The sequence below is a fragment of the Xenopus laevis genome, chromosome 3L, assembly GCF_017654675.1.
Source record: "Xenopus laevis strain J_2021 chromosome 3L, Xenopus_laevis_v10.1, whole genome shotgun sequence".
NCBI lineage: Eukaryota > Metazoa > Chordata > Amphibia > Anura > Pipidae > Xenopus > Xenopus laevis.
In genome coordinates this window covers 61,440,902-61,467,319 of record NC_054375.1, presented here as the reverse complement: position 1 = coordinate 61,467,319, position 26,418 = coordinate 61,440,902, and the positions used below count along the sequence as shown (strand labels likewise).

Below are 26,418 nucleotides of genomic sequence, written 5' to 3'. Positions count from 1 at the left end.
TGGATAAGGGATCCTATACCTGTACCTGTACAACATTTAGTTTCAGTGATACCAAATTGGTTTCTTTATCATGTTGTGCTAAGTAATAATGTTTCTTTGTGAAAACAGGATTTGCCCTTAGTGTAATGCTTATTCATCATTTGTACTTTCAATAAATTAGGGAAGCTTTTCCATCAACACTGACTCAGGAAAGGAGAATTAGTCAGTTGAGAGTTATGAAAGGATAATCTGTCATTTATCCCTCCGGGTTATGGATACATTATTTTTGGTACAAGAAGGGAAATTAATTTGGCTTTGAAATGAAGTTTAATTAAATAACAAAAAAGTGCTGTTAATTTGAATGACATATTTACTATTTAATTTGCTTGTTGCTATGTCAACCTATCAAAAATGTAACCCTTTCTTGCAAATTGTTTTCAGGACCCTTGTAAATGGTTGTTTTTTGCTATTGTATTGTCCAGTACTGTATTTTCAATATAAGCAATGTTACAAAATGCACTGAAATATAAACATATTCTGTTTTTACAGTATGTAGTCTCTGCTCAGAGAGTTCAGAAAATACTTAATTAATACAATAAAAAGATGTAGCAATCTCAATCACAATGAAAAAGTAGCAATTACAATATATGTCTAGCCTTATAGAGAATTTGTTTTTAGATGGGGTCAGTGACCCTGATTTAAAAGTTGGAAAGAGTCAGAAGAAGAAGTAAAATAATTAAAAAACTATATAAAATCAACAATGAAGAAAAAGTTGAAAAGCTCCTAAGAATAGGCCATTAGATAACATACTAAACGTTAAATTAAAGGTGAACCACCCTTTTACTGAAAACCGCCTTGTGTTGACAACTTATCAAGCTATTTTTCAAAAATATTGCACGTTAAAAATAAACTAACAATTTTACTGAATAGATACAAACATTTATTATTGTTTGTATCTATTCGATAAAAATAGTTTATTTATTATAGAGTTACACCATTTTATATCCTGGGTGTAACTAGAGTGGTATGGCTCCTCTGTGCATTGCTTTTATACCAAACTGCCTCGGCTTGTTTCCTGCGATTATTTTTATCTGCCTTTACAGATACCTATTTTCCTAGTGTCATTTTTTTTTAACCACAATAATTCATTTTTGTAATGTCCACCATATTCAGTGTATACAGTGTTTTGTATAAACACAAATAATTGTCATCTTACATCATTACAGTACATCATTATCTTAAACTGTAATACCAAGAGACACAAATGTGGCAGCTACGAAAACAGGAGGCAAACAACTCTGTTTATTAGACAAAATAAAATTACATCCCAGGCCCAGATTTCATTATTGGCTCCAAAAATAAACCATGTAATCCAATATTCAGATATAATTTTGCGTTAATGAGATTAAATCAACCAGAAAATGATGGTACAAATTTTCACCCATGTGATGCAGTTCTACATTTAATCAATATGTAAGTATTTGTGCAGGGAAAGTGAGCCTTATTATTTACTAATGCAGTGTGTGGAACAATAGATATAGAGGAGTATTTGTGAGGTTTACGAAAAACTTTTAAACCTTTAAAACTAGTGCTTGAAGTTAAATCTTTTAGTACTTGTAAAGAAAGGACAGCATTTTTGCTCTAAACAGAAGCAGTCACAACAATAAAATGGAATATGTGGACACACTATGGAATGCAGACACACACAACAGGTTGCAATGTGCAGCCTTAGGGTGGACCCAAACAGCCTTATTGGGGTCAGAAACTCTCCAGATCTGTCAGCATGGGCCTGCCCTGAAGTATCAGCTTCACTGTACAGAGCTGCCATATGCTGTAATCTTAACTTGTTTAATGTTTCTTCTCCTGGGAAGCCTCAAACAGAATGACCAGGCTCATATGGAAGTGCAAGTTCTGCTGTTCTGCTGCCCCCTGCTGCTAATAAGACATTAGCCAGCACACCATCATGAGAAAATATTCAATTTATTCCATAGAACTATGTATAATGTTTATCAGAGTCGTTTAAAATAATAATTGTAAAATTTACAAAACATTATCAACTCTTCTGTAAATGTACTTAAAGGGTTAAAGGGATACTAAAAGTTGTGGTGAAGCATAGCTAGGCTACATAGAGATCTATCTAAATGAAATAGAGCAGAGGCAAGCACACCAGCAATTCAATAATAACATCCCTTCCATTAAAACCTTTTATTGTAAGTTACACAGTGCAAACAGAGAGTGGCATGCCTCCCTTCCTCTGATTTGTTCTGAACTTAAGCCATCTAAACACTCATATTGACCTAACCATTTAACAAAGGGATTGGCTCATTCGTCTTTATCAGTGGCTTAGCATTACTTTTACAGATTTCCGCAATAATAAAAAAGTGCAGCGCTCAGGGTGTTTCTCTTGCAGGAGTGGTTTTGCACTCAAAATTGCTTACTGGATGGAAGTTTTGTATCATTTGTCTCACCCTATGAAAAATAGTGTGCAGGAGCCACTCCTTTTGCGTAACGGTTGTAAATCTTTGTCAGTCCATCTGACTCCTAGATGAAGAGAGAATGAAGATACTGGAGAGATAGTGAGTAGAAACTTGATTATTTTAGAAACAATACAGAATTTTTAATTGTTCATATTATAAAATGTTTCTCATTTGAGTGGGATGAAGCTCATATTCATTTTTTTATTTTTATTTTTAGTTCTCATGGAGAAAGTTCAAGAAGCATCTGAAGTTTTCATCACATGAAGAGCCTGTCTAGAACATTGGTGTTTCCACATCTACTGTATCTACCGTGGTGTACAAGAAGCTAATCGAATACTCTCCCACTTTAGTATTTTTACCCCTTACTTTCTCCACATCAGACTCCATTCTTATTCTGAAAAAAGATACAGATATGCATTTTAATTTTCAGCTAAGAGTATGGTTTTTTTCTTTGCAAATCCTTGCTCAGTCTCTTTCTAAGTCAGTTCTAAAAGAGGAAAGTCAGTTTATAACCACCAACAGATGGATTACATTTATGTAAAATTAAAACAAACCTAAAGTAAATATTGTTCTTAATAAAAGCAACTGCCGTAACCTTTATTAGATGCAAAATATTTGATTGTTTACATGCCTTTAAGTGAGCTTCAGATAATTAAAACCCAGGTGTGCTTACTTTTGGACTATTAAGAAAGCCTGCTTCCATAATGTCTTCTTTTTTTCTGTACAGATTTGCATGAATATATATTTGCAAAATAATAAGATTACTTTATATATGCTTTCTCCTTAAAGTAACAGTTAACACCAAAAAATAAGTGTCTAAAAGTAATTGAAATATAATGTACTGCCCCCCTACACTAGTAAAAGCTGTGTGTTTGCTTCAGAGAGACTACTTTAGTTTATATAAACAAGCTGCTGAGTAGTCATGGGGGCAACCAGTCTAGCTGGAAAAAAGAAGAAAATACACAGATTATATAGCAGATAACAGATAAGACTTGTAGAATACAATGGTGTTTTATCGGTTATCTACTACTGTATATAACCTGTGCCTTTTCTCCTTTTTTTCCAGCTTGAATGGCTGCCCCTATGGCTACACAGCAGCTTGTGTATATAAACTAGTACCGTATATACTCGAGTATAAGCTGTCCCGAGTATAAACCGAGGTACCTAATTTTACCTCCAAAAACTGGGAAAGCTTATTGACTCGAGTATAAGCCTAGGGTGAGAAATGCAGCAGCTTCTGGTAGGGTTCAATCCAAAAATTGAGGGTTTCTGCTCCCATTCGAGGTGCCGGCGTCTCGTTTTTGGATGCCGGCGAATATTCTTGGAGACTATTCTAGGACGCCGGCGACTATTTTTGGACGCCGGCGACCATTTTTGCGCTTGACCCAAGTATAAGCCAAGGTACAGTATTTCAGCATATTTTGGGGGCTGAAAAACTAAGCTTATACTCGAATATATACGGTAATCTTTGTGAATCAAACACAAAACTTTTACCAGTGCATTATATTTTAATTTCTTTTAAATACTTATTTTTTGGTGATATTGTTTCTTTAATAAATTTGCTAGGATTCTAGGTTGTTGTGTTAAGCTAAACATGCATTTAAAGATAAGGATTTTTGCCTGATTTGGCAAAATCATTCTGTAGGCATACAGGGACTCGTCAGGTGAGGACCACATCAACATGGTGATTTGTTCCTCATCTGGGTAGGCAGTCCCAAGTCTGCATTCACTGGGTTGATGACTTGGTCTGACAGGATCCAGTTGGCATCTATTAATTATTAATCAGCCTGTGATATTTATATTCTATGTGTACTGTTTATTTTGAGTAGGTCCCTAAGCTCAGTAAGTGACAGCAGCCCAGAGCATGTGCAGTGAATCAGCAGAGAAGATCGGGAGCTACTGGGGCTTCTTCAGAGACACAGATCTTCCCTGCTAAAGGGCTGTGGGTTTCTTGGGCTGGTACAGAAGCCCAAAAACATAATGTACAGCGTGTTTAGCCTACTTCTTTAATAATGCTTTAGTTCTCCTTTAAGCAGCACTTTGCTGTAAGGTTTTTCTCAGAAGTCAGGATTCTCATTGTAGGATCTTCAATTATTGTTGCGCTAGAGAGCTGAGGGGCAATGTTCTTTTATGGCTAACGCAATAGATGGTAAAATGTCCTCTACCAACCAGTCTGACAAGGACAATAATCTGCCTGTCACAGTGCAAGACAGGTTTTTTTTAAGGCCAATACATTTTTCAGTTTTCTGGGTTAATAACCACCTGTCACAAGTGGTGAATGGCAGATTTCATTCATGTTAATGACACGAGGCATGGGGGTATCATATGTTTATCTATCGGTGGAAATATCTAGGTGGGCAGCAACTTTTGGGTGGAGCAACCTCCATTAAATGTTTATGTGATGGCAGTGTCATTCAAAGCAAATAAAGAACTGCCTTGTATAAAAAGATCATTAAACCAAGGGATGAAAATATAATTTTGCCTGTTTATTGATCTCTGGTAGGGCCTCACCTTGGGTATGCAGTGCAGTTTTGGAGTCCGGTCTCTAAGAAGGTTATTAAAGAGCTGGAGAGAGTGTAGAGTTGTGCAACCAGACGGGTAAAAGGAATGGAACTATGAGGAAAGGCTGTTAAGGTTGGGAAGGGGGATCTTTATCCCCATAGAAACAAGGCTACAGTGATATCTAGATCTATAGTTTGTTAGTATAGATACTGGTATGTATAGTTTATATATGTGAAAGAATAGATAGGTCTGTATAAGTGTCTATATATGTGGTTTGGAGGGGTTGAAATTTATGAACTAAGATCTATTTTTTAAACCCAATTTAACTATGTAACTGTAACCCCTTTAATGGAACATGTTTCATCTCTCTCAAGCAATGTATCTTCTAGAGGAGGTATAGGGCCACAACAAATTTGAGAACCAAGAGAGCCCTCAGTGCAGTCAGCTATTTTCCTTCAAAAAGTAGCCTCTGTTTTTCTCACTTCATTTTGTTTTTTTTTAGCATTTTCCAGTTGTCTTGTACTAGCTTAATGCCAGTCCTTGCATATTTCTGTGTGTGATATTTTTCACTTAACAAATATGCAGAATAACAGCAAAGGTTGATTATTAACTCCAGCTCTTTTATCTTGTACTTCTTTTAAAAGATTAAAGAACTTTCAATGTATTCATTTTCGAACACCTAAAAAAACAAGCATTCTTCAGTGTAAATGCACCCAACCATGTGGAACTGGGATCATTTAATCTGCCAATGTGGCAGCTTTATTTACTCACTTTCATTACATTCACAAGTAAGGATAATAGTCTTCTACGTCCATTACAGTGCAAATATTATGCAGGTGCAGCCTAGTCTAACATACTAAAACTGCTATAAAGAGGAAAAGAATGTTTCAGATTTACAACTCAAACAAAAGTGAAGCTTTTTTGATACTGTAGAAATCTAGCGAATCTGTATGTAATATGCGTCCTTTATATTAGATGTCCATATTAAGTATGGTATGTGGAGCCTGCCTTTCCTTGTGGGAAGAATGGGGCAAAATAGAATGGCCTCACTAGTGATTTGTGTGTCATGTGAGCTCTGCTGATGTATAATGGTTTCATATAACACTGCCCATTACACAAGTGCATAAGCATCTATGTCATATGTGGAATGTAGCCCTTCTTTTGGTTTCCTCCTAGAGGAATGGAGCCCTGCTACCAGCGCCTCGTGTTGTTGCAGCAGTGAATGAAAAAAGGTAAAGGTGTGCTCACCATTTAATTTTAAACCATTAGGCAGGGGTGCAATGAGGCTGTGACCACCAAATTCTTTCAAATGCAAGAGGTCCTCTGCACTTATATATACATTTATATTAATATAAACGCTGACTAGTGAGGTCATCAGTTATAAACTGAGTAGTGATGTAATTTTTGTCACATGACTCACTAAAACTTGTGTATTATAATAAAGTACCCCTTGTTGGAAAATATGAGGATCTTAGAGGTCACCTCGGAGTTCCATGACCTGTATAAAAGCACTCTTGTGTTTTTATATATAGTTTTTATATAAAAACTTTTATATATAGTTACATAGTTAAATTGGGTTGAAAAAAAGACAAAGTCCATCAAGTTCAACCCCTCCAAATGAAAACCCAGCATCCATACACACATACCCCTCCCTACTTTTAATTAAATTCTATATATCCATACCTATACTAACTATAGAGCTTAGTATCACAATAGCCTTTGATATTATGTCATGGAACTCCTCTGTGACTTCTAATATCCTTATATTTTACAATAGAGGGGTAGTTTATTCACTATATAAAGGACATTGAGACATTTTGTGCCTTAAGCTACTAAATGCTTGCTCCACTTTGTTAATAGCAGTTTCAGAAAGCAAAAAACAGCCTGCATTAAAATAGCATTTGATTAATCGTGTATATTTTAGTAATTGATGTCATCTACATTTAACTTTACTTTACAATCCTTTCTTAGACTCTAGGATCTGTCTATTTGCCAATATTATTAACATATGCCAGGTGCCCGTTATTCATAAACCTTCACTTTACAGGAGGTCCATCTCTCATAGACTCCATTTTAAGAAAATAATATTTAAAAATTGCATTTTTCTCTGTAATAAAATAAAAAAATACAGCAGCTTGGACTTGATGGTAACCAAGCTGCCTGAATCCATATTGGTGGCAAAACAATCCTATCGGGTTTATTTAAAGTTAAAAAGATTTTTTTAACAGAGGGAGAAATAAATTACAGAAAAACCCCAGGTCACAAACATTGTAAATAATAGATCATATGCCTGTAAATATAAAGAGCTAAAATATTCAATAAACAAATCCTGGTCCTCTCCATCTAATTATCACCAAAAATGGGCTACTCGCACTTACCTTATAGCATTATCTGTTCCACTCTTAGGGGCCGATTCACAAACTTCGAGTGAAGGATTCGAAGGTAAAAAACTTTGAATTTCGAAGTTTTATTTGGGCTACTTCGACCACAACTTCGAATCGAAGGATTCGAAGTAAAAATCGTTCGACTATTCGACCATTCGATAGTCGAAGTACTGTCTCTTTAAAAAACTTCGACCCCCTAGTTCGCCATCTAAAAGCTACCGAAGTCAATGTTAGCCTATGGGGAAGGTCCCCATAGGCTTGCCTAACTTTTTTTGATCGAAGGATATTCCTTCGATTGTTGGATTAAAATCCTTCTAATCGTTCGATTCAAAGGATTTTATCGTTCGATCGAAGGAATTATCCTTCGATCGAACTATCTGCGCTAAATCCTTTGACTTCGATATTCGAAGTCGAAGGATTTTAATTCCTAGTCGAATATCGAGGGTTAATTAACCCTCGATATTCAACCCTTAGTGAATTGGCCCCTTATTGTTATGATGTTCCTACTAGTGGGAAAAAACCTCTGGGAATATAATTATCTGAATGGTTACCATGATAACATGTCACTTCTACATAAGCACCTGCATTGACACAATTTCATTTGTATAATATTTAATGTAAAAAAAAAAAAAAAAGTCAGACATACAGAATTACATTAATCAAGTATTACAGAACTCTTGCCACCTTGAAAGTGTGTCCATAAAAATATAAATATGAAATCTGCAGCTTTAATCGTAAACCATAGAGTAAAACTACAGTGCTTGCAATTATTTCCTGTGAGGCACACAACATGGCTAACAAATAGTATTAGAGGATAAACAAAGGGAAAAACAGTAAAAAGCTTTGTGAATGTACCAAGTCAATCATGTGGTTTAGCCCTCAATACAGCATTCTGAGGCAATAAAAGCCGAATTCTTTAAATATAATTTTACTTTATATTTAATGCAAATTGCACTGTTAATACTCGTAAATTAAAATAGTATTTTTTTAAAGCATGAACTCTTTAATTATACCTTCCCCCTGAACTGCCCTAGCTCCGATGCTACAACTCCACCCACAGTTCACCCTAACCCCTTCCTTTCCCGGCAAGCCCAAAAGCTGCTGTTATGCCACAGTTAGGTAGTAACAGCAGGGAGGCGGCTGAGTAAGCATGAACAGGATTTTGGGCAGAACGGGACAGTATGTGGTCACCAATAGAGAGAGGTTTGGTGACATAATTAGAAGGGCCCATTAGGTTTCTGGAGACCACTGCAGCTGCACTTGGCCTATCGCTAGGCTAAAGCTGGTACAGCCAAGAGCCAAGTTCTAGACCTAGTAAACTGCTACAAACAATGACAGCACAATATTCTTCAAAAGATTCTACAAGTCATAATACATGGAGTGTTTTTTTTGCCTGTGCCATGGGCCCTTTCAGACGCTACCAACATTCAAGAACATTTCGATGTGAAAAAGAGAAGGGAGAACCTAGCGTATTTTTATTAAAACTCTAATTCTCAAGCATACTTCATGAGCTAACAATAGTGCTCTTGCTTCACTGCTCATAATGATTTTCCTTTTATGTCCCTGCTCCATTTCAGTATTTTGCCATTTGGATCTCAGTAATTCCTTTAGATGAAATACTTTTTGAAGGTATTTTTAATAAAATAAAATAAAAAACGTTAAGGGTAACTGACACCAATTAATTATTTTTCACAAATAGGCTTATTACTGATAAAATGTTTTGAGCTAGAATGACTTATTGTGTTTTCGCAGCCTAGCTTTTTCAAACAACTCAACCATGCAGTTTGTCATTGTCTTGCAAATATTGCACTCTTACAGAAATCAGCCAGTTAGACTAGGTTAAATCTGTCCGTGACTTATAACCTCAATGTATTTCTTGCAGTTGGCAAAAAAGTTAGGCAGAAATCAATAAATGATACAAAGCAACAAGCTTTGTACAAAAGACAAATGCATTAAACATCCACTATGGCATAACACACAGTTACAGTTTTCCCCTTTTAAAATATACACCATCCTCTAGCCTGCACTCAGACCCACACTTTTCTTCTGCCCTTATCTTTCTCTTCTTCTTAAAAACAAAATAAAAAAAGGTAGTGCTTCCATCATTACCCCACATCTGGCCTAGAAGTGACATAATCAGTAGCTCTGCTATGACTAGCTATATGTTTAACATCACTTGGCTGCCATCGTGGATATTTTTTCATGACAATATACATTATTTATATATCCTTCACCTCCAATTGGTCAATCCCTAATTTGCCTCTGCATAAAATATGTTAAAGATGGATGACCCAGGTAACCTGCCGGCTCCTTCCTGCTTTCGATATTCTTTCACATACATTATACCAAATTTCTCTATTTTTGTTATGGTGAACACACATGGGCCGATAAAATTTGGCAGACAAAGTCAGCCAACCCGACCGATATCTGGGCGAAAATCGTCCATCTGTTGACTGAGCAAGTTTGAAAGTCCCATTAGGGCGAGGACTGCATGGACTTGTTGATGCGATCCTCCCTGAGAAGGCCTATATCCCCAACATTGTAATCTGATTGTTAGGCCCAAATGCCAAAAGATCAGATCGACCCGATATAGCCCACCTCAAGGTGGGTATATTGCGGAAAGACCCACTCATTGTGTGACCTTGCCAAATAAGCAGATCTTTCAGTGTATGGCCACCTTTAGATATAAATGTACAGCTAACCTGCTTAGAAACAGCTTTAAAAGGATGGAGTCCTAGTGCTATGCCTACATACGTAAGTACTACTCCTTTTGTATGACCAACTGCTAGAAGTGTACACTACTTCTGACTTAGTCAATAAATGGGAAGAAACATGTTAACTCTGTCAACGAATACTGTTCATAATGTATAATACACTGCTCTAAATACATCTTTTCATTTTGCTTGTGTCCCAGAAGTAATAATTAATTTTTTTTATTTAGTATTTTGACCTTGAAACTTGAGTTGTTTTTTATTTGTTCAACAAATTCTTGTCCAAAAAATGTTAATTAACAATGCTAGATAAGTTACTGTTCATGGCAAAATAATCTTTTTAGGTTTTTTAATGTTAAACTGTATTAGAAGACTTATGGTGCAATTCTAAAAAGATTCCTTATCTGGAAAATACCAAGTTCCAAGCATTCTGGATATTGGATTCTATACCTGCAATGAGTGTGTCTATCTATTACAATGGACAATATATTCCTGTAAACTAATGAAATGTGTATTTATAGACAAAATGACAAATGTACACATATGTGACTAACACAATATTATATGTAACACGTTATGTTATATGTATGATGGAGAGTATGGGAACCTGGCTACGTATCCAGAGTTGAAGTGCATATTTTGTTGGTACAGGTATGGGATCCGTTATCCAGCCCCGAATTACGGGAAAACCAGCTCCCATAGACTCCATTTAACCACATTTTTAAAAATAATCTCCTATTTCTCTGTAATAATAAAATAATACCTTGTACCTCAGCCAAACGAATGTATGATTAATCCTTATTGGAAACAAAACCAGCCTATTGGGTTTATTTAATGTTTACATGATTTTCTAGAAGACTAAGATATGAAGATCCAAATTACGGAAATTTCTATTTCTCCGGCTGGAAAAATCTCAGGTCCCATTCTGAACATTCTGAATAACAGGTCCCGTAACTGTATTTAAACTGAATAAACTGTATGTTAATATATAAATATACTTGTGTATGTTGCCCCAGATGGACACCTTTGCAAAAGATATCACATATTGAACAGTTTTAAGTTTCAACTGCAGAGAAAACCATTTTCCATAGCATGTTGTGCAATTCTCCAATCAGGCCCGGATTTGTGGAAAGGCCACCTAGGCCCGGGCCTAGGGCAGCAGGATTTTAGGGGGGCGGCATGATGGCCAACCACACCCACATTGGTTCAAAAACACTGGGGATGCGCCGGAGATACAATCATTTTTTAAATTTCCCATGCGCCAATCCCCATTGCTCTTGTCACCCTGGAGGGGACAGGGGCGACGAAAGGGAGTGGGCCTAGGGGTGCCACTATGTAAATCCGGCCCTGTCTCCAATAATTCAATTATGCTATAGTGTACAAGATTAAAATGAAAATATAAATTTGTCCTTTCCGTTACTGATCAGTTTCGATTTAGGAGTTATATATGGACCCCCCAAAAAAGCACAGAACTTTCCTAGGCACTAACAGTGCAATGATATTTGCAGGAATGCTTTTATCGGCAGGAGACAATCTACATCAAATGTTATTTTCCTTATGCTCAAATAAATAAATAAATAGGAATTTGTAACTTATAGGTCTGTTGACACTTTCCAACTCTTGCAGGTTTATTTTTACGCATGTGCCCTATTAACAAGTCAACTCCCGCAAAAAAAACACTTCAGTAGAAAGGATTTTCAAGTTCTGATTTCAAGTGGCAAGTTTTAACACAGGATAAAGAAAATAGTGTTCTTCAATGATATACTGTATCAAAAATGAGAATGAATTCATGTTCAATAGTAAACACAAGTGCATGGTCTGTTCATGTTCAATAGTATAAAACAGAGTCTTTACAGAGTAGGCATAGCAAAGCAGTTACTTTGCTTCGCTCAATTTATTTTCATGTATAAAATCCAGATGTACACAGTCCCCTCATGTCCATATCTTAAAAGTGCCTAAACTCCCCAGTCCATTAAGTTTGAATGGTCTTGCACAAGTTATTCTCCGCTTAATATACGTTCAATCTCCTCTAATCTCTTCAAAGCAGCTACTCTTTTGTTTTCAATTTCTTTGATTTCTTTTGTAGACTTTTGTTGTCCTTCTTTGTCAATATTTTTTTCGTGTTGGGGTTTTGATTTCACATGCCTGGTTTTGCTTCTTGATGGAGAATTTGCTTTTGGTACATTTTTTTCATCTTCTAGTTTTTTGATAGGAGTTTTTTTTTTACTACCCTTTTCCTCGGCTTGTTTTTTTTCTTGTTCTGGAAATGTCAGAGCACCCTCTTTTGGAGGAACAGACAGCCCAGCAGTATTTAGGGCCATTATTTTCCCACGGACAATACTTAAATGGCGTTGAATATACTCCTCGTGTGGTGCTAAAGCCAATGTTTCTACAAGGCACTTTTCAGCTTTTATTAAATCTCTTTCTTCAAAATAAACCACACAAAGATTGTGCTTTCCTTGAACATTATTAGGATCCATCTCTACTATTTTTTCAAAGCATTTTTTGGCTCCTTTAATGTCCTTCTTTTGGTTCATAAGAATGTCACCTTTTAGGATCAGTCCCTTGGTGTGGTCTGGATAGAAGCGCAGGAGCTCATCTAGCACTGGAAGTGCCTCCAGTTCCCTTGATGTCTGGGAGTAAAGCAGGGCAAGATTGAAGAGAGCACTTCTGAAGCCCTGGTGTAACTGTATTGCTTTCTTCATCCATACTTCTGCTTCAGTATCTTTTTTTTCATCCATTGCAAGCATTCCCAAATTAAAGTAGCCATTTGCATCATGGGGCTCTTCTTCGACATAGGTTAGAAGTCTTCTTTTAGCCTCAGGACGAAGTCTTGCACTGCCTACAAATATAATAGGGGCAGGAGTGTATAGTTAGATCAACAGCAAAACTAAACTGTACTAAGGTATAGGGTCACAAATTGCAGCAGCTTATGCCATCGAATGCGCACATACTTCCTACTATATTCACTCTTGAGTTGCACTGGTGTACCGTAGGAAAAAATAGTAAGGGGAAAAAAACTTTAAAATATACAGAATCTCCTTCAATTTTAATATCTGCAAAAGCTTCAAAGCAATATCTGTTATTTGGAAAAACACACACGCACACCCACCAGCAGATGGCTACATATACAACATATACCAATGCACTATTAAGTTTATTGGTTATTCTTGTATTATTATACAAACAAATGTCAGATTATTGTGTAACCTTGACTTCTGGAGATTTGCAGTTAACCAAAAATGTGTTTCTTTTTACATCAACAGAGTTACCTTAAATATTTTTATTCCTTGAATATTAAATGCATGGTTTTCCATCAGGTGATATATGATGTCTATGGAATGATTGTTATCAATTTATTTGACAAATTACAATCATTGTATGCAAAGGATAGGTTAGCATCAATCACATTTAATAAGGAACATATATGTGGTAGTTCACCCTAAAGGTAACTTTTAGTATTAAGTATAAGACTTAATGTTTTATCAAACTGTGCCAATTAATGCAAAGGCCACAAAACTCTTAAAATTTGATTTGGAATCTTGCAGTTTTCACCAATTTTCCATTCTCTAAAAGATATTGCATTTTAAACAGTGATTCCCATAGCAAAATGATGGTGGGTTTATAAATGTTTAGAAGCAGTAAAAATGTGACACACTTGGCTGAAGAATTAGGGCTAAAGTTAGGAAAAGCCAAGGGACTGACACGTGTGGATGGCTAAGGGAATGAATAAAATTGTATTGCTGAGATTCACTAAAGCTGCATACTGTATTTGCAAGCCAATTACAAGCCAATTGACAATTCTTGGAAAAAAAAACACAAAAAAGTAACATACCTGACTCCTGCATAAGCAAAGCAGAGTTGAAAAGGGCAAGCTTGTGCCGGGGACTTAACTCCAGAGCTTGGTTAAAGTTCCTCAAGGCCTCTGATGGATCTTTCAATTCAATGTAAACAATTGCAAGGTTGTACCACAAGTCTGCATTCATCCTATCCAGCTCTAAAGCTTTAACGTAGGCCTCTTTGGCTTCTAGTGGTTTGTTCATTTTTAACAGTAGTTCTCCCCTGCAATGAAATACATATTTTTAATAAAGTTATTGGATCAAGTTTAAATTTAAGTGGTACAAAACTGTGCTGGGATTTGGATCACTATGATCATATTATTACCTTTTGATAAAGATGATCTATCTGTAATAAATTGTTCCCCAAGTCTAATTTATACAATAAAATTATCTTATGAACACATAACACTTCTCACCTGCTTATATAAGCTTGTTTGAAATCTGGTCTCATGCTTATCGCCTGTCTGTACAACTGATCTGCTTCTTCCAGCCGGGATTCATTTGCACGTATTAAGTTTGCGAGATTTATATATACATTGAGGTGATTAGGAGCCACTCGTGCTGCATATTTCTTTCCTGGTATGACCTGTTGGGGAAAAAGGTATACATTTCCAATACTCCTATTTATGCGATGAACTTAAACTTTAGTCTTGCAGTGCCTTAGAGGCTCTGTACTTTTATTTGTGGAGTCTCAGAAGCTTAGCAAAGAACAGCCGATATATGCATTTTGTTTGTCCCCTTTTGAACGCAAATGTGAGCGGGGACGGCTAACTTCTCTCTGTAAGGCATTGATGCTTGTACTGCATATTTGTATTAATGCTTATAAATGGGAGTTGCTACATTTTATGACCAAATGGAGGCTCTCAAAAGAATTATAATGCAACAGCTTGTATATGAAATACAGCCTTTTAGACTTAGTAAACCAAGTTGGGCAACGCTATCCAATTATATATTGTATAGAGTCCACCAAGTTCACCAATCTGATTTCTAAAAAGTCCTAATATTAGCATTGCTTAAACAGCCCTATTTCAGAAAGGGTATAGTCAGAAACAGTTTTACATGCATTGTGTCCCTTAGGATAAAAGAGTGGGGGAAGAGGGAGGAGATAGCTGTCAGATCTCAATCTTATTAAAGGAGAAGGTAAGTCCTTTTATACATTGGGGTGCAAAAGACAGGACCCCCAAGTGATCACATTTATTTACCGGACACCCCGAGCTGGTGCTCCTATCAGGAGAAAACTGCACTGGCCCGGGGTTATTACAGCAAGCACCACGGTGTGATCATCTTCCTTCTTCTTGCGGTTGCGCAGTAGAAAAGCCAAACTTTAACAAAAAAGCCGGCTATTTCGTTCTACTGTGCATGAATCTGTCCCAGGAAATTTGAAGAAAGAAGAAACAGGAAAACAATCGATCCGTGGTACTCGCTGGAATAACCCCAGGCCGGTGCAGTTTTCTCCTGATATGTGCACCTGCCCATGGTGTCAGGTAAGTAAATGCGATCTGCACAACCAAGAAAAAAAGGACTTTCCTACTCCTTTAAAGTAAATAGATTTTTTTGTAATTTTATAATTTATCTCTTAAATATATTTTTACGGTGCTGGCTTAGACCATTAATATGCATCTAATTCAATATATTCACCTGTGGCATTAGTGCTTTAGCAATCAAATAGGACTCCTCTGCTTCTTTACTTCGGTTCAAGTTTTTATATGTTCTTCCTACATTCATGTGGGCACCAATATCATCTAATGGCAGAAAACAAAAAGGTGCAGATTACGCAACATATATACGGTTTAGCTTGAAATCAAATTTTGGCCTATGGAATTCTAAATGAACACAATGCACTCATAATGAGCTAAGAGGGAGCCATTAGGCTAAAGAGGAGATTACATTTCCTTAATAAAATGATATATAGTTTGTTTTCTTATTGATAACTTATTCTGTAGTAAGTGTGAAAAGTACAATTGTATATATTATAAATAATTATTTACAGCTTAACAGCCTTCTCAGAAGAGAAAACCCTGCAAAAACATAACCATAAAGTTACAGTATGCTGCAACTCAGGGTCGCAATAATCCAGTGAAAAAACCTAACTTTGATAAAAATAACTCCATCTCTATTCCTAAAACAAACTTCTGGATAACTCTTTCAAGGAAGTAATTTCAATAAAATAGCAAACAAGTTGCAGCAGCTTATGCAATCTAATGCATACCTACGTCCTACTATATTCTCTCGTGAGTTGCACTGGTGTACATTAAGAAAACATAGTAAGGAAATTTTTTTTTTAAATGTACAGAAGCTTCATCAATTTCAATATCTGCAAAAGCTTCAAAGCAATATCTGTTATTTGGAAAAAACTTCCTGACAGTTAAAATAGAATGTGGACCCCACCTGTCAACAAACCTAATACACGCTAAGCACATATATTTGACACTTATGGACTGGAGCGACATTTAGAAAAGATACTTTTCTTTGCAGTAATCTGTAATTATGAAATGCTTGTCATGTTACTCATAGAAAAACTATTTGTAAGGGATCAACAAGTATGATTATTTTGGAAGAGAAAAAACTGAAATGTAAGTTTGCTAAAATGGCAACCACACACAGGCATACAATTCATATACAAAATGAAAAAAAAAATGTGTTAGGTCAGCTCGTACATGGCTACATATACAATAAATATGCCTGCATTATTAGGTTATCATCTAACTTTTATGCCAGGGTGTTAAATATGGATTATTATACAAACTCAAACACATTTCAGATTCTCTTGCAATCTCAACTTCTGTAGATTTGCAGTTAATAATAAAAAATTTGCATAGAAAATATGTATGCTTTTTTGTTATTTCTTGCACTCAACAGGGCAAAATTTTAAATTGAATGTCAATTCAGATTGTACTTCTAGTCCTTATAAGCACAATCAAAGCAAATCAATAGTCCACTGAAAAGCCATTCAGATCAAAACAATAGACAAATGTATGTTCAGGTCAAGCCCTATTCAAGTAATTTTAAACTTTATCCTTCAGAAAAAAAGTAGTAAGTGTATTGTTTTACCTTACACCACATACTGAATAATATGGTTTGATTAAATCAACTCAAAGTATGATGTATGGGTCCTTAATTAAGTAACTTTGTATGAAACAGAGGTTTATGTTCTACCTGTACTGGATGTGAAACATAATTAAGCAAGTTTTAATGACAACAGTTTTTCCATCTCTTGCGTGATCTTTAACCCTTTAAGTGCCACAGAACGTAGAATCTACGTTCTGTGGAAAAGTATCTTGAAATGCCACAGAACGTAGATTCTACGTTCTGCAGCATAAGCGTGCGGGGAGCTCAGGAGCGGCTTTAAATGCTGCTCGCTCCTTCCCCGCTCGCTCACAACCCCCTAGGCAACGAGCGGAGCGGGTGGGAAAGGGGCTCCTGAGGCGCGATCGTCCAGGGGCCCCAAAAACGCAACAGACGCACGTGGCTGCGCGCTGCTGCTGCTGCCTGCACTTCCGGGTCCCTCCAGCGACGCCCACGCATCGGATCAACGGATCTGGCGACTCCCTCCTGCTTCTCCACTCCTCCTGCCATCATGGACACAGATCTGCAGCTACACACCCCAGGTTAGTGTAACACACACACAAAATACACTTACACACACTTTATACACTAATACATGCTTAGATTTACACTTACACACACTCACATACATTTTTTGGGGGATCAGGGGGGTCACACACACTTGGGGGGGGTACATACACTTGCACACACAAACACATGCACATAACATGCAATTTACCAATTGTACACATGCGCACACACATACACTGTTGTGTAGCTTTTTTTTTTTTTTTTTTCATATTGCATTGTTGTGTTTTTGGCTCAAAAAAATGTTTTATTGCCTTTGCGAATAGCGTATTCGCTAACCGTACTGTGCAATACCTTTTGTATGTTATTTCGGTGATTATTTGGAAATTTTAGGGATTTTGGTGCATTGTTAGCCATTTTATTGCATTTTCAGCGCTGCGTAACTGTTGCTTGCTTTATTCTGTCCGTAAAACCTATTTTGCCAAGCTATAATATTCAAACTGTAATTCTGATGTCTGATTACACTAGTCTGAAAAAAAAAGCATAGATTTTTGTGGTTTTATTGGATTTTAGTAATTTTATTTGAATTTCACACTTTCTGTATTATTTTGTAATGTCTTGTAAATTTTATCTACTATATATCCAATTGGGCGTCTCTGTGCGCCACATAGTTTGGTAAATCTGTGAATATTGGGCATGAAAGTGTTCAGTAGACACCTGTCGTTCATATTTAGGATGGTTTATGCGGATACTTTACGAAATGTGGGACATATAATGGGGTAAAATTCAAGCTTCGTGACGATTTTCAGAAATTTGATAAAAACCGTTACGTTCAGCAGTACTTTGCAGTTTGGCAGTTTGCAGTAGAAACACATATTTACCCATATTGGATTCGTCAGAATGTGTACTTTCTGAAAATATATGGTTTTCTGGGGTCTCTGTACTGTTAGGGGGGTCTAATGTCGCATATTACACACACCAGGTGCTTATATTGCAGCAGCCAGTGCGCGTCAGCCGTGAAAATGTATATACACTATTGTCATTTGGGGGTCTCTGTGCGCCACATAGTTTGGTATATCTATGCATATTGGGCATCAAAGTGTTCAGTAGACCCCTGGCGTTCATATTCAGGATGTTTTATGCTGATAAGTTACGAAATGTGGGGCATATAATGGGGTAAAATTCAAGCTTTGTGACGATTTTCAGAAATTTGATAAAAACCGTTATGTTCAGCATTGCTTTGCAGTTTGGCAGTTTGCAGTAGAAACACTTATTTACCCATATTGGATTCGTCAGAATGTGTACTTTCTGAAAATATATGGTTTTCTGGGGTCTCTGTACTGTTAGGTGGTCTAATGTCGCATAATACACACACCGGGTGGTTATATTGCAGCAGCCAGCGCGTCAGCCGTGAAAATGTCTATACATATTGTCATTTGGGGGTCTCTGTGCGCCACATAGTTTGGTATATCTATGCACATTGGGCATCAAACTGTTTAGTAGACCCATATGTTTATATTTAGGATGCTTTATGCTGGTAATGATACATGGACAATACGATGCTGGAAAGTTGAAGCTTTGAGGCAATTTCCAGATATTTCACCAAAACCGCCAAATTTGGCAAAGCTTTGCGACTCAGTAGTTTGGAGCAGAAAGGCATGGGTACCCATTTTAGATTCTGTAGAATGTGTACTTTCCAAAAATATATGGGGTTGGGGGGTAAAGATATATTTCTGTGTTTTTACCCCACAAAAATGCAGTCAATGTGTTGATTTTTCATTAGCTGAAGTTACCCACAGGACAATTTGTATGTGCTAACTTCATTTTGGGGCCTCTAAATGCCATATACTTTGGTAAACTTATGAACAATGGCCACCAAAATGTTCAGAGGAACCCTGGCAGTCATATTTAGGGTGCTTTTTCTTAGTACGTAATGACACATGGGTGATATGGTGCTGGGAAGTTGAAGCTTTGAGGCAATTTTCAGATATTTCACCAAAACCGACAACTTCGGGAAAGCCTTGCGACTCAGTAGTTTGGAGCAATAAGGCATGGGTACCCATTTTAGATTCTGTAGAATGTGTCCTTTCCAAAAATGTATGGGTTTGGGGGGTAACCATATATTTCTGTGTTTTTACCCCACAAAAATGCAGTCAATGTGTTGATCTTTCATTAGCTGAAGTTACCCACAGGACTATTTGTATGCACTAACTTCATTTTGGGGCCTCTAAATGCCAGATACATTGGTAAACCTATGAACAATGGCCACCAAACTGTTCGGAGGAACCCTGGCAATCATATTTAGGGTGCTTTTTCTTGGTGCATAACGATACATGGGTGATATGGTGCTGAGAAGTTGAAGCTTTGAGACAATTTTCAGATATTTCACCAAAACCGACAATTGTGGGAAAGCCTTGCGACTCAGTAGTTTGGAGCAGAAAGGCATGGGTACCCATTTTAGATTCTGTAGAATGTGTACTTTCCAAAAATATATGGGTTTTGGGGGGTAAACATATATTTCTGTGTTTTTACCCCACAAAAATGCAGTCAATGTGTTGATTTTTCATTAGCTGAAGTTACCCATGGGACTGTTTGTATGCGCTAACTTCATTTTGGGGCCTCTAAATGCCAGATACTTTGGTAAAGTTATGAACAATGGCCACCAAAATGTTCAGAGGAACCCTGGCAATCATATTTAGGGTGCTTTTTCTTAGTACGTAATGACACATGGGTGATATGGTGCTGGGAAGTTGAAGCTTTGAGGCAATTTTCAGATATTTCACCAAAACCGACAACTTTGGGAAAGCCTTGCGACTCAGTAGTTTGGAGCAGAAAGGCATGGGTACCCATTTTAGATTCAGTAGAATGTGTACTTTCCAAAAATATATGGGTTTGGGGGTAAACATATATTTCTGTGTTTTTACCCCACAAAAATGCAGTCAATGTGTTGATTTTTCATTAGATGAAGTTACCCACAGGACTATTTGTATGCGCTAACTTCATTTTGAGGCCTCTAAATGCCAGATACTTTGGTAAACCTATGAACAATGGCCACCAAACTGTTTGGAGGAACGCTGGCAATCATATTTAGGGTGCTTTTTCTTGGTGCGTAACGATACATGGGTGATATGGTGCTGGGAAGTTGAAGCTTTGAGGCAATTTTCAGATATTTCACCAAAACCGACAATTGTGGGAAAGCCTTGCGACTCAGTAGTTTGGAGCAGAAAGGCATGGGTACCCATTTTAGATTCGGTAGAATGTGTACTTTCCAAAAATATATGGGTTTTGGGGGGTAAACATATATTTCTGTGTTTTTACCCCACAAAAATGCAGTCAATGTGTTGATCTTTCATTAGCTGAAGTTACCCACGGGACTGTTTGTATGCGCTAACTTCATTTTGGGGCCTCTAAATGCCAGATACTTTGCTAAACTTATGAACAATGACCACCAAAATGTTCAGAGGAACCCTGGCAATCATATTTAGGGTGCTTTTTCTTAGTATGTAATGATACATGGGCGATATGGTGCTGGGAAGTTGAAGGTTTGAGGCAATTTTCAGATATTTCACCAAAACCGACAATTCTGGGAAAGCCTTGCGACTCAGTAGTTTGGAGCAGAAAGGCATGGGTACCCATTTTAGATTCAGTAGAATGTGTACTTTCCAAAAATATATGGGTTTGGGGGGTAAACATATATTTCTGTGTTTTTACCCCACAAAAAATGCAGTCAATGTGTTGATTTCTCAGTAGCTGAAGTAAAGTCCTGAACAATTTGGATGTGCTAACTTCATATTGGTGTCTCTAAATGCCAGATACTTTGGTAAACCTATGCATAATGGGTATCAAACTGTTCAGTGGACCCCTGGCAATCATATTTCAGGTGCTTTTTCTTGGTACCTAATATAGTTTGGGATATGCGGAGCAGCAAAATAAAACCTTTGAAATGATTTTTCAGAATTTTGAATTTTTTGTTGAAAAACCGCTATATTCAGACAAGGTTTTATGTTTGGTAGTTGGGAGTAGAGAGACATAGTTACCCATTTTGTAATCGGCAGAATGTGTACTTTTCAAAAATGTATGGTTTTCTGGGGTAAACCTACAGTTTCAGGATTTTTTACCTTGGAATCTAAAGCTGTTTTCTGCCTTAGTGCTTTCAAAATTCGGTAATATACTGCCGGGAGTTTTTGCTGTACAGAAATCCGAAATCTCCCTAAAACTATACATATCTGGTATTGGCACGTTCGAGAGACATAAGGCTTTCCAAATCAGTTGGATTTTCATCCGTAAAATTAAATATTTTTCTGGTATAAATTGATATACGATGAAAAATGGTAATTTTTCTTTTTTTTTTGGTATTTAGCACTATAAATTTTTTTGCACAGGTGGAAATACATGAAAACTCAGGCAGATTTAGAAAGCTCAGTTTCTACCGAAAAAAACAATGTATAGTTTTCCTAGGTAAACTATAGGTTTCCCCTCAGAAAATGCCCCTAAAGTGAGAGAGCACAAAATGTTTCAAAAACGGCTGGCATTTCGCGTAACCAAAATGTGAAATTCTGCTGGCACTTAAAGGGTTAATATAAAAAAAGTTAAGTAAATTATGGGGCGCATTTGTGATTTTAGAAAGTTGCATAATGATGAGACTGATTGCATATGATTAGGTAGCAACAGATGGCTAATAGTTAAAGTTGAACATCCAGGAAAGTCTTAAAACTGAACATAAGCCAAAAGCAACACAACCAGTGCAGATAGCAAATTAGTTATCTGACAGAAAAAGGAAATTAAAAGAACTACTTTTCACATAAGAGACATACAATTTTAATACAGGCTAAATTAATTTTAGGATGTTTATATTAAACTTCAGAAAATGCATCATGTTGGTCTCATTACTTCAAAAGCAGCTTCCTGACCGAACACCATGAATTGGTAACAATTTAGAGAATTGTTTGTCTTGGATTCAGTGCAGAAAGAAGATTTCGTTTGCAGTTCATTGGTTTACAAATATGTTGAAATGGTTCCAAGAATAAAACCCACAACTAGCAATTATACTCAGCACTTTTCAAAGGATCCACCTTTTAAATGGCACCGTAAGGGTAATGGTACATGTTGCATGTTTTTAAAAAAGCCAGATGAGAAAATTCTGATTCGCCCACAACTCCTCCCCATTTGGGTGTGCACTGACAGGACTGTAGAGAGGATTTCGGCCAAAAATTTCTGGCGATATACATTGTCCGCGTACGCTACCAGGAGAATTACTGTACTGTCAGTGCACACACAAATAGTATGGAGGTAAGCCAAAAGTGTTAGTCACGGGAGAAAATAAGCTCCAACATATTGGTATATTGGATATTATCTAAAATAAAATAGGAGTAAAATAAGAACCCTATCGGTTCTCTCTCAAAAATCAGTATCCATGGACTACATAAGGCACCTTAATGGATATTCCTGTAGGTATTATTCAACAATGGACAGAAAATTAATAGTTTTCTTTGCATAGTATTCAAAAATGTACCATTCACTAGTAAGTGGTTACTCATTCAGGCAAGCTCACCTGTTTTGTACATAGATGCACATGTTCTTCTGAATGCATTTATGGATAAGATAAGTGTCTGACTAAGGGAAATGTTTTGGAACCAGAACCATTTAATTTTAAAGCCTACCTGGTTGTACTTCAGTAGCCTTCTTAAAAAATCTTAATGCTCTTTCATAATTTTTCTCATTTTCTAAAGCATGGCCCACATTATTCCATAGCTTGGCATTATTTTTGTTAACCTTAAAAGAAAAGAATTAGTATTAATCAAAAATAAACAAACTACAGAATCATATAGAATGAAATTCCGATGGGCAAACAGCAACTTCCCCAACGCAAACTGTTAGTTTAGGAATTAAACTAGTTAAGGCACATTATCTACAAGTTTGCCAACTGATTGTAATGTTTGGAATAGTTTATTTATATTTGAAATTTATACATCTTTCCACATTTTTCAAGTACACATGTTCTAAAATAAACAATAGAAAGCAATTTATGAAATTGAAAAAAGAATGACTTTTATGCTTGAAAGGGAATGTATATTCATATGTTTTAGTCTCATTCCTTTCTCTTGCAAAGTAGTAACAATATCTTGCTTTATTAACTAGCTAATTTATTAAACGGATACAGAAAAGAAAGCTTACTAAGGAAAAGGAAGCAACTCCAGATCAGTTTACAACTGTTTAATTCTAACGAAACTGTATATTTTTGGGAAAAAGTAAACTGTTCTGCACTAATTAGAAGTGCGTTAAAATGAAATAGAAATAATTAAAGAAAAAGACAACTTGACTTTACAGTATAAATCCAGGCCCGACCACACAGCACTTTTCAGTGAGAACCATGACAATTACTGTAAATAGTCGCAGGGTTCAGTAGGTCCATGAAAATTTTTTAAATAGTGATATCAAAATTACGTACAATAGTGAGTGTGTAGTAATACGACAGTTATAATGTGAGCAGCACTGATACTCTACCTTCAAAGCGGACATGAACAGTGTATATTCAGACTCCCAATCCCAATTCCTGTTAAATGTTTTAATTGCATGAGTAAACAGCACCAAAGCCAAAAATATCCAAGATAGCTTTTTCAACCTGCTGTAAAATAAATAAACAAATAAATTAAAGATACAATAACTTGACAACAACAAACTGGTTCTCATCTTTGCTTGTTGCAGGGAAATGAAGTAGCAGCTTTCCAAGACCCCCAAGTGCTGCCAGTTGTAGAATCTGTGACCACAATGGTTGCTTTATATCAAGTTCATAGTTTCTACAATCTGGGGCAATGCAAGGGTTAAAATGCATTCCTTTTCAATTATTACGTTTATTTTACACCAGTATTAACGAGGGATAAAACGATCACTGGAACGCTTTGTTTTCTTTTCCTTTAAAGGGGTAGTTCACATTTAAATTAATGTTTAGTATGTTATAGAATAACGGATTCTAAGCAACTTTTCAATTGGTCTTTATTATTTACTTTTTTTATAGTTTTTTAATTATTTGCCTTCTTCTGACTCTTTCCAGCTTTCAAAAGGGGGTCACTGACCCCATCTATAAACAAATGCTATTTAAGGCTACAAATGTATTGTTATTGCTACTTTTTATTACTCATCTTCCTATTCAGGCCTTTCCTATTCATATTCCAGTTGCTTAATTAAATCAATGCATGATTGCTGGGGTAATTTGGACCCTGCAAACTGGAGATCTGCAGAATAAAAAAAAAAAAAAAAATATTGAAAAATGAAAACCAATTGCAAATTGCCTCAGATTATCACTCTTTATATCATACTAAACGTTAAGTTAAAGGTGAACAAACCCCTTGAATTCTAGTGCATGTTGGTCTAGCTTAATTTTACTATGATGCAACAAAAATATGCATTAAATGTATTCATAACAAAGGATTGAAAAACAATTGTATTATAAGAGAAGGGTACAAAATAAAACACTGTAAAAGAAGGTAAAGAAGGACAGTAACTAGCCAAAAACTGGCTGACCATGAGGCATGTCCACAGAGTGCGTCTGAGCAGGATCCTCATTATGTTTCCTTTTCTATTCCATTAATTTATCATATTTTGTAACCGTTAAAACTTACAGAATGATTTGAACTGTATTTTCACATGTTGTGTGTATGCACACAGCTTGCAGGATAGGATACACAGATATTTGACCTTTATGTGTTACTTACAAATACACAGCAAATTCGTGATAAGTTAAATGAAAAAAGGAAATACATTCAAGGAATCCAAGATAGTCTGATACAAACCAGACAGGAAATAATATCGGGTCATTCAGACAAAATGAATTAAGATAACTTATTTATATTAATTAAGAATAAAAGGTCCATATGAGCAACTGTACAAATCCAATTTATTTGTCTGTACAAGCCAGCTGGTCTGGAAAACAAAGCGTGCCTACTGAGACATTTTAGCCTCTTCACCCAGTGACCGTTGAATCCTTCACATAATTTGCTCTTTTGATTTGGAATTACACCGTCTCTTCTATAAATGGACATGCAGAAAGTTATCAAGACTACTTAATATGAAGACAAGGAGAGGATGTGAATGAAAAACATTCTTCTGTTAAAACTCAACAAAAAGGGTACCATGCCCTCTGCATCATAGCTGATACAGAAAGGGGAGGATTTAATCCCCATTTAAACAAATCTCAAAGAAGTCTGATAAAACTTCCAGGAGTACAGAAGGAAGAAAATAGCTTCAATAAGCACTAAGAAAGAGTTTATGAAAATGATTTACCATTCCAAATGCCATTGGTATGTTTACAGGGATTTCGTCATGAGTTTTAATAAGAATACATAAGGTACACTGTGTACATTGCAAATAATTCATTCTACTATTTAAAGTGTTATTATTGAACCAAGAAATGTATTTTTAGTTGCAATATTGGTGTGTTGACAGCCATCTCAGGTCATTGTGCCTGATCCCGTGCTTTCAGAAAGAAATGGAACAGCTTTCAGATAAGCAATTGTTTCTACTCCACAATGTAACTGGATTTGAGGTGTGTGGACGGAGCACCTGTGAGACAACGGGACTGGCCACATTGCTGCTTTCCACGTGTATTAAAGACAAAGTGAATGTAACTGGAGGAATCATGGTCAGGATTGGGTGTTTTACTTTTGAGTGCTATTCTTGTATCTGCATGGGAGCATATTTAGCAATGCAGGAATCAGGGAGCAGTTATCTTACCTTACTATGGTTCTGTTGCTGGGGAGGGAGGCGGAGCAGTGGTGATATTACTCCAACAGCAGTAAAGAGAGACTGCAGTTTATCAGAGCACAAGTCATATGGCTGAGGCTGGGAAGCTAAGAAAATGTCTAACCCCATGTCAGATTTCAAAATTTATAAAAAAATATCTGTTTGCTCTTTTGAAAAATGTATTTCAATGCAGGATTCCGCTGGAGGAGCACAA

The 26,418-nt window shown here is 36.4% G+C and overlaps 1 protein-coding gene across 2 annotated transcripts in view; it reads right to left on the bottom strand.

Moving 5' to 3' along the window:
* Window positions 1-11,900: 11,900 nt before the first annotated feature.
* Window positions 11,901-26,418, bottom strand: part of tmtc3.L (transmembrane and tetratricopeptide repeat containing 3 L homeolog) — a 31,330-nt gene continuing 16,812 nt past the window's right edge. The window contains exons 9-14 of one of the 2 annotated variants that reach the window (XM_018252376.2): window positions 23,970-24,090; window positions 23,126-23,237; window positions 15,531-15,634; window positions 14,309-14,478; window positions 13,889-14,115; window positions 11,901-12,895 (exon numbers count right to left, since the gene is read on the bottom strand). In XM_018252376.2, coding sequence (XP_018107865.1) covers window positions 12,051-12,895; window positions 13,889-14,115; window positions 14,309-14,478; window positions 15,531-15,634; window positions 23,126-23,237; window positions 23,970-24,090 — 1,579 coding nt within the window. In that variant the 3' untranslated portion in view covers window positions 11,901-12,050. The remainder of the gene's footprint in view (window positions 12,896-13,888; window positions 14,116-14,308; window positions 14,479-15,530; window positions 15,635-23,125; window positions 23,238-23,969; window positions 24,091-26,418) is intronic. The other variant, XM_018252378.2, reaches the window with a different exon arrangement.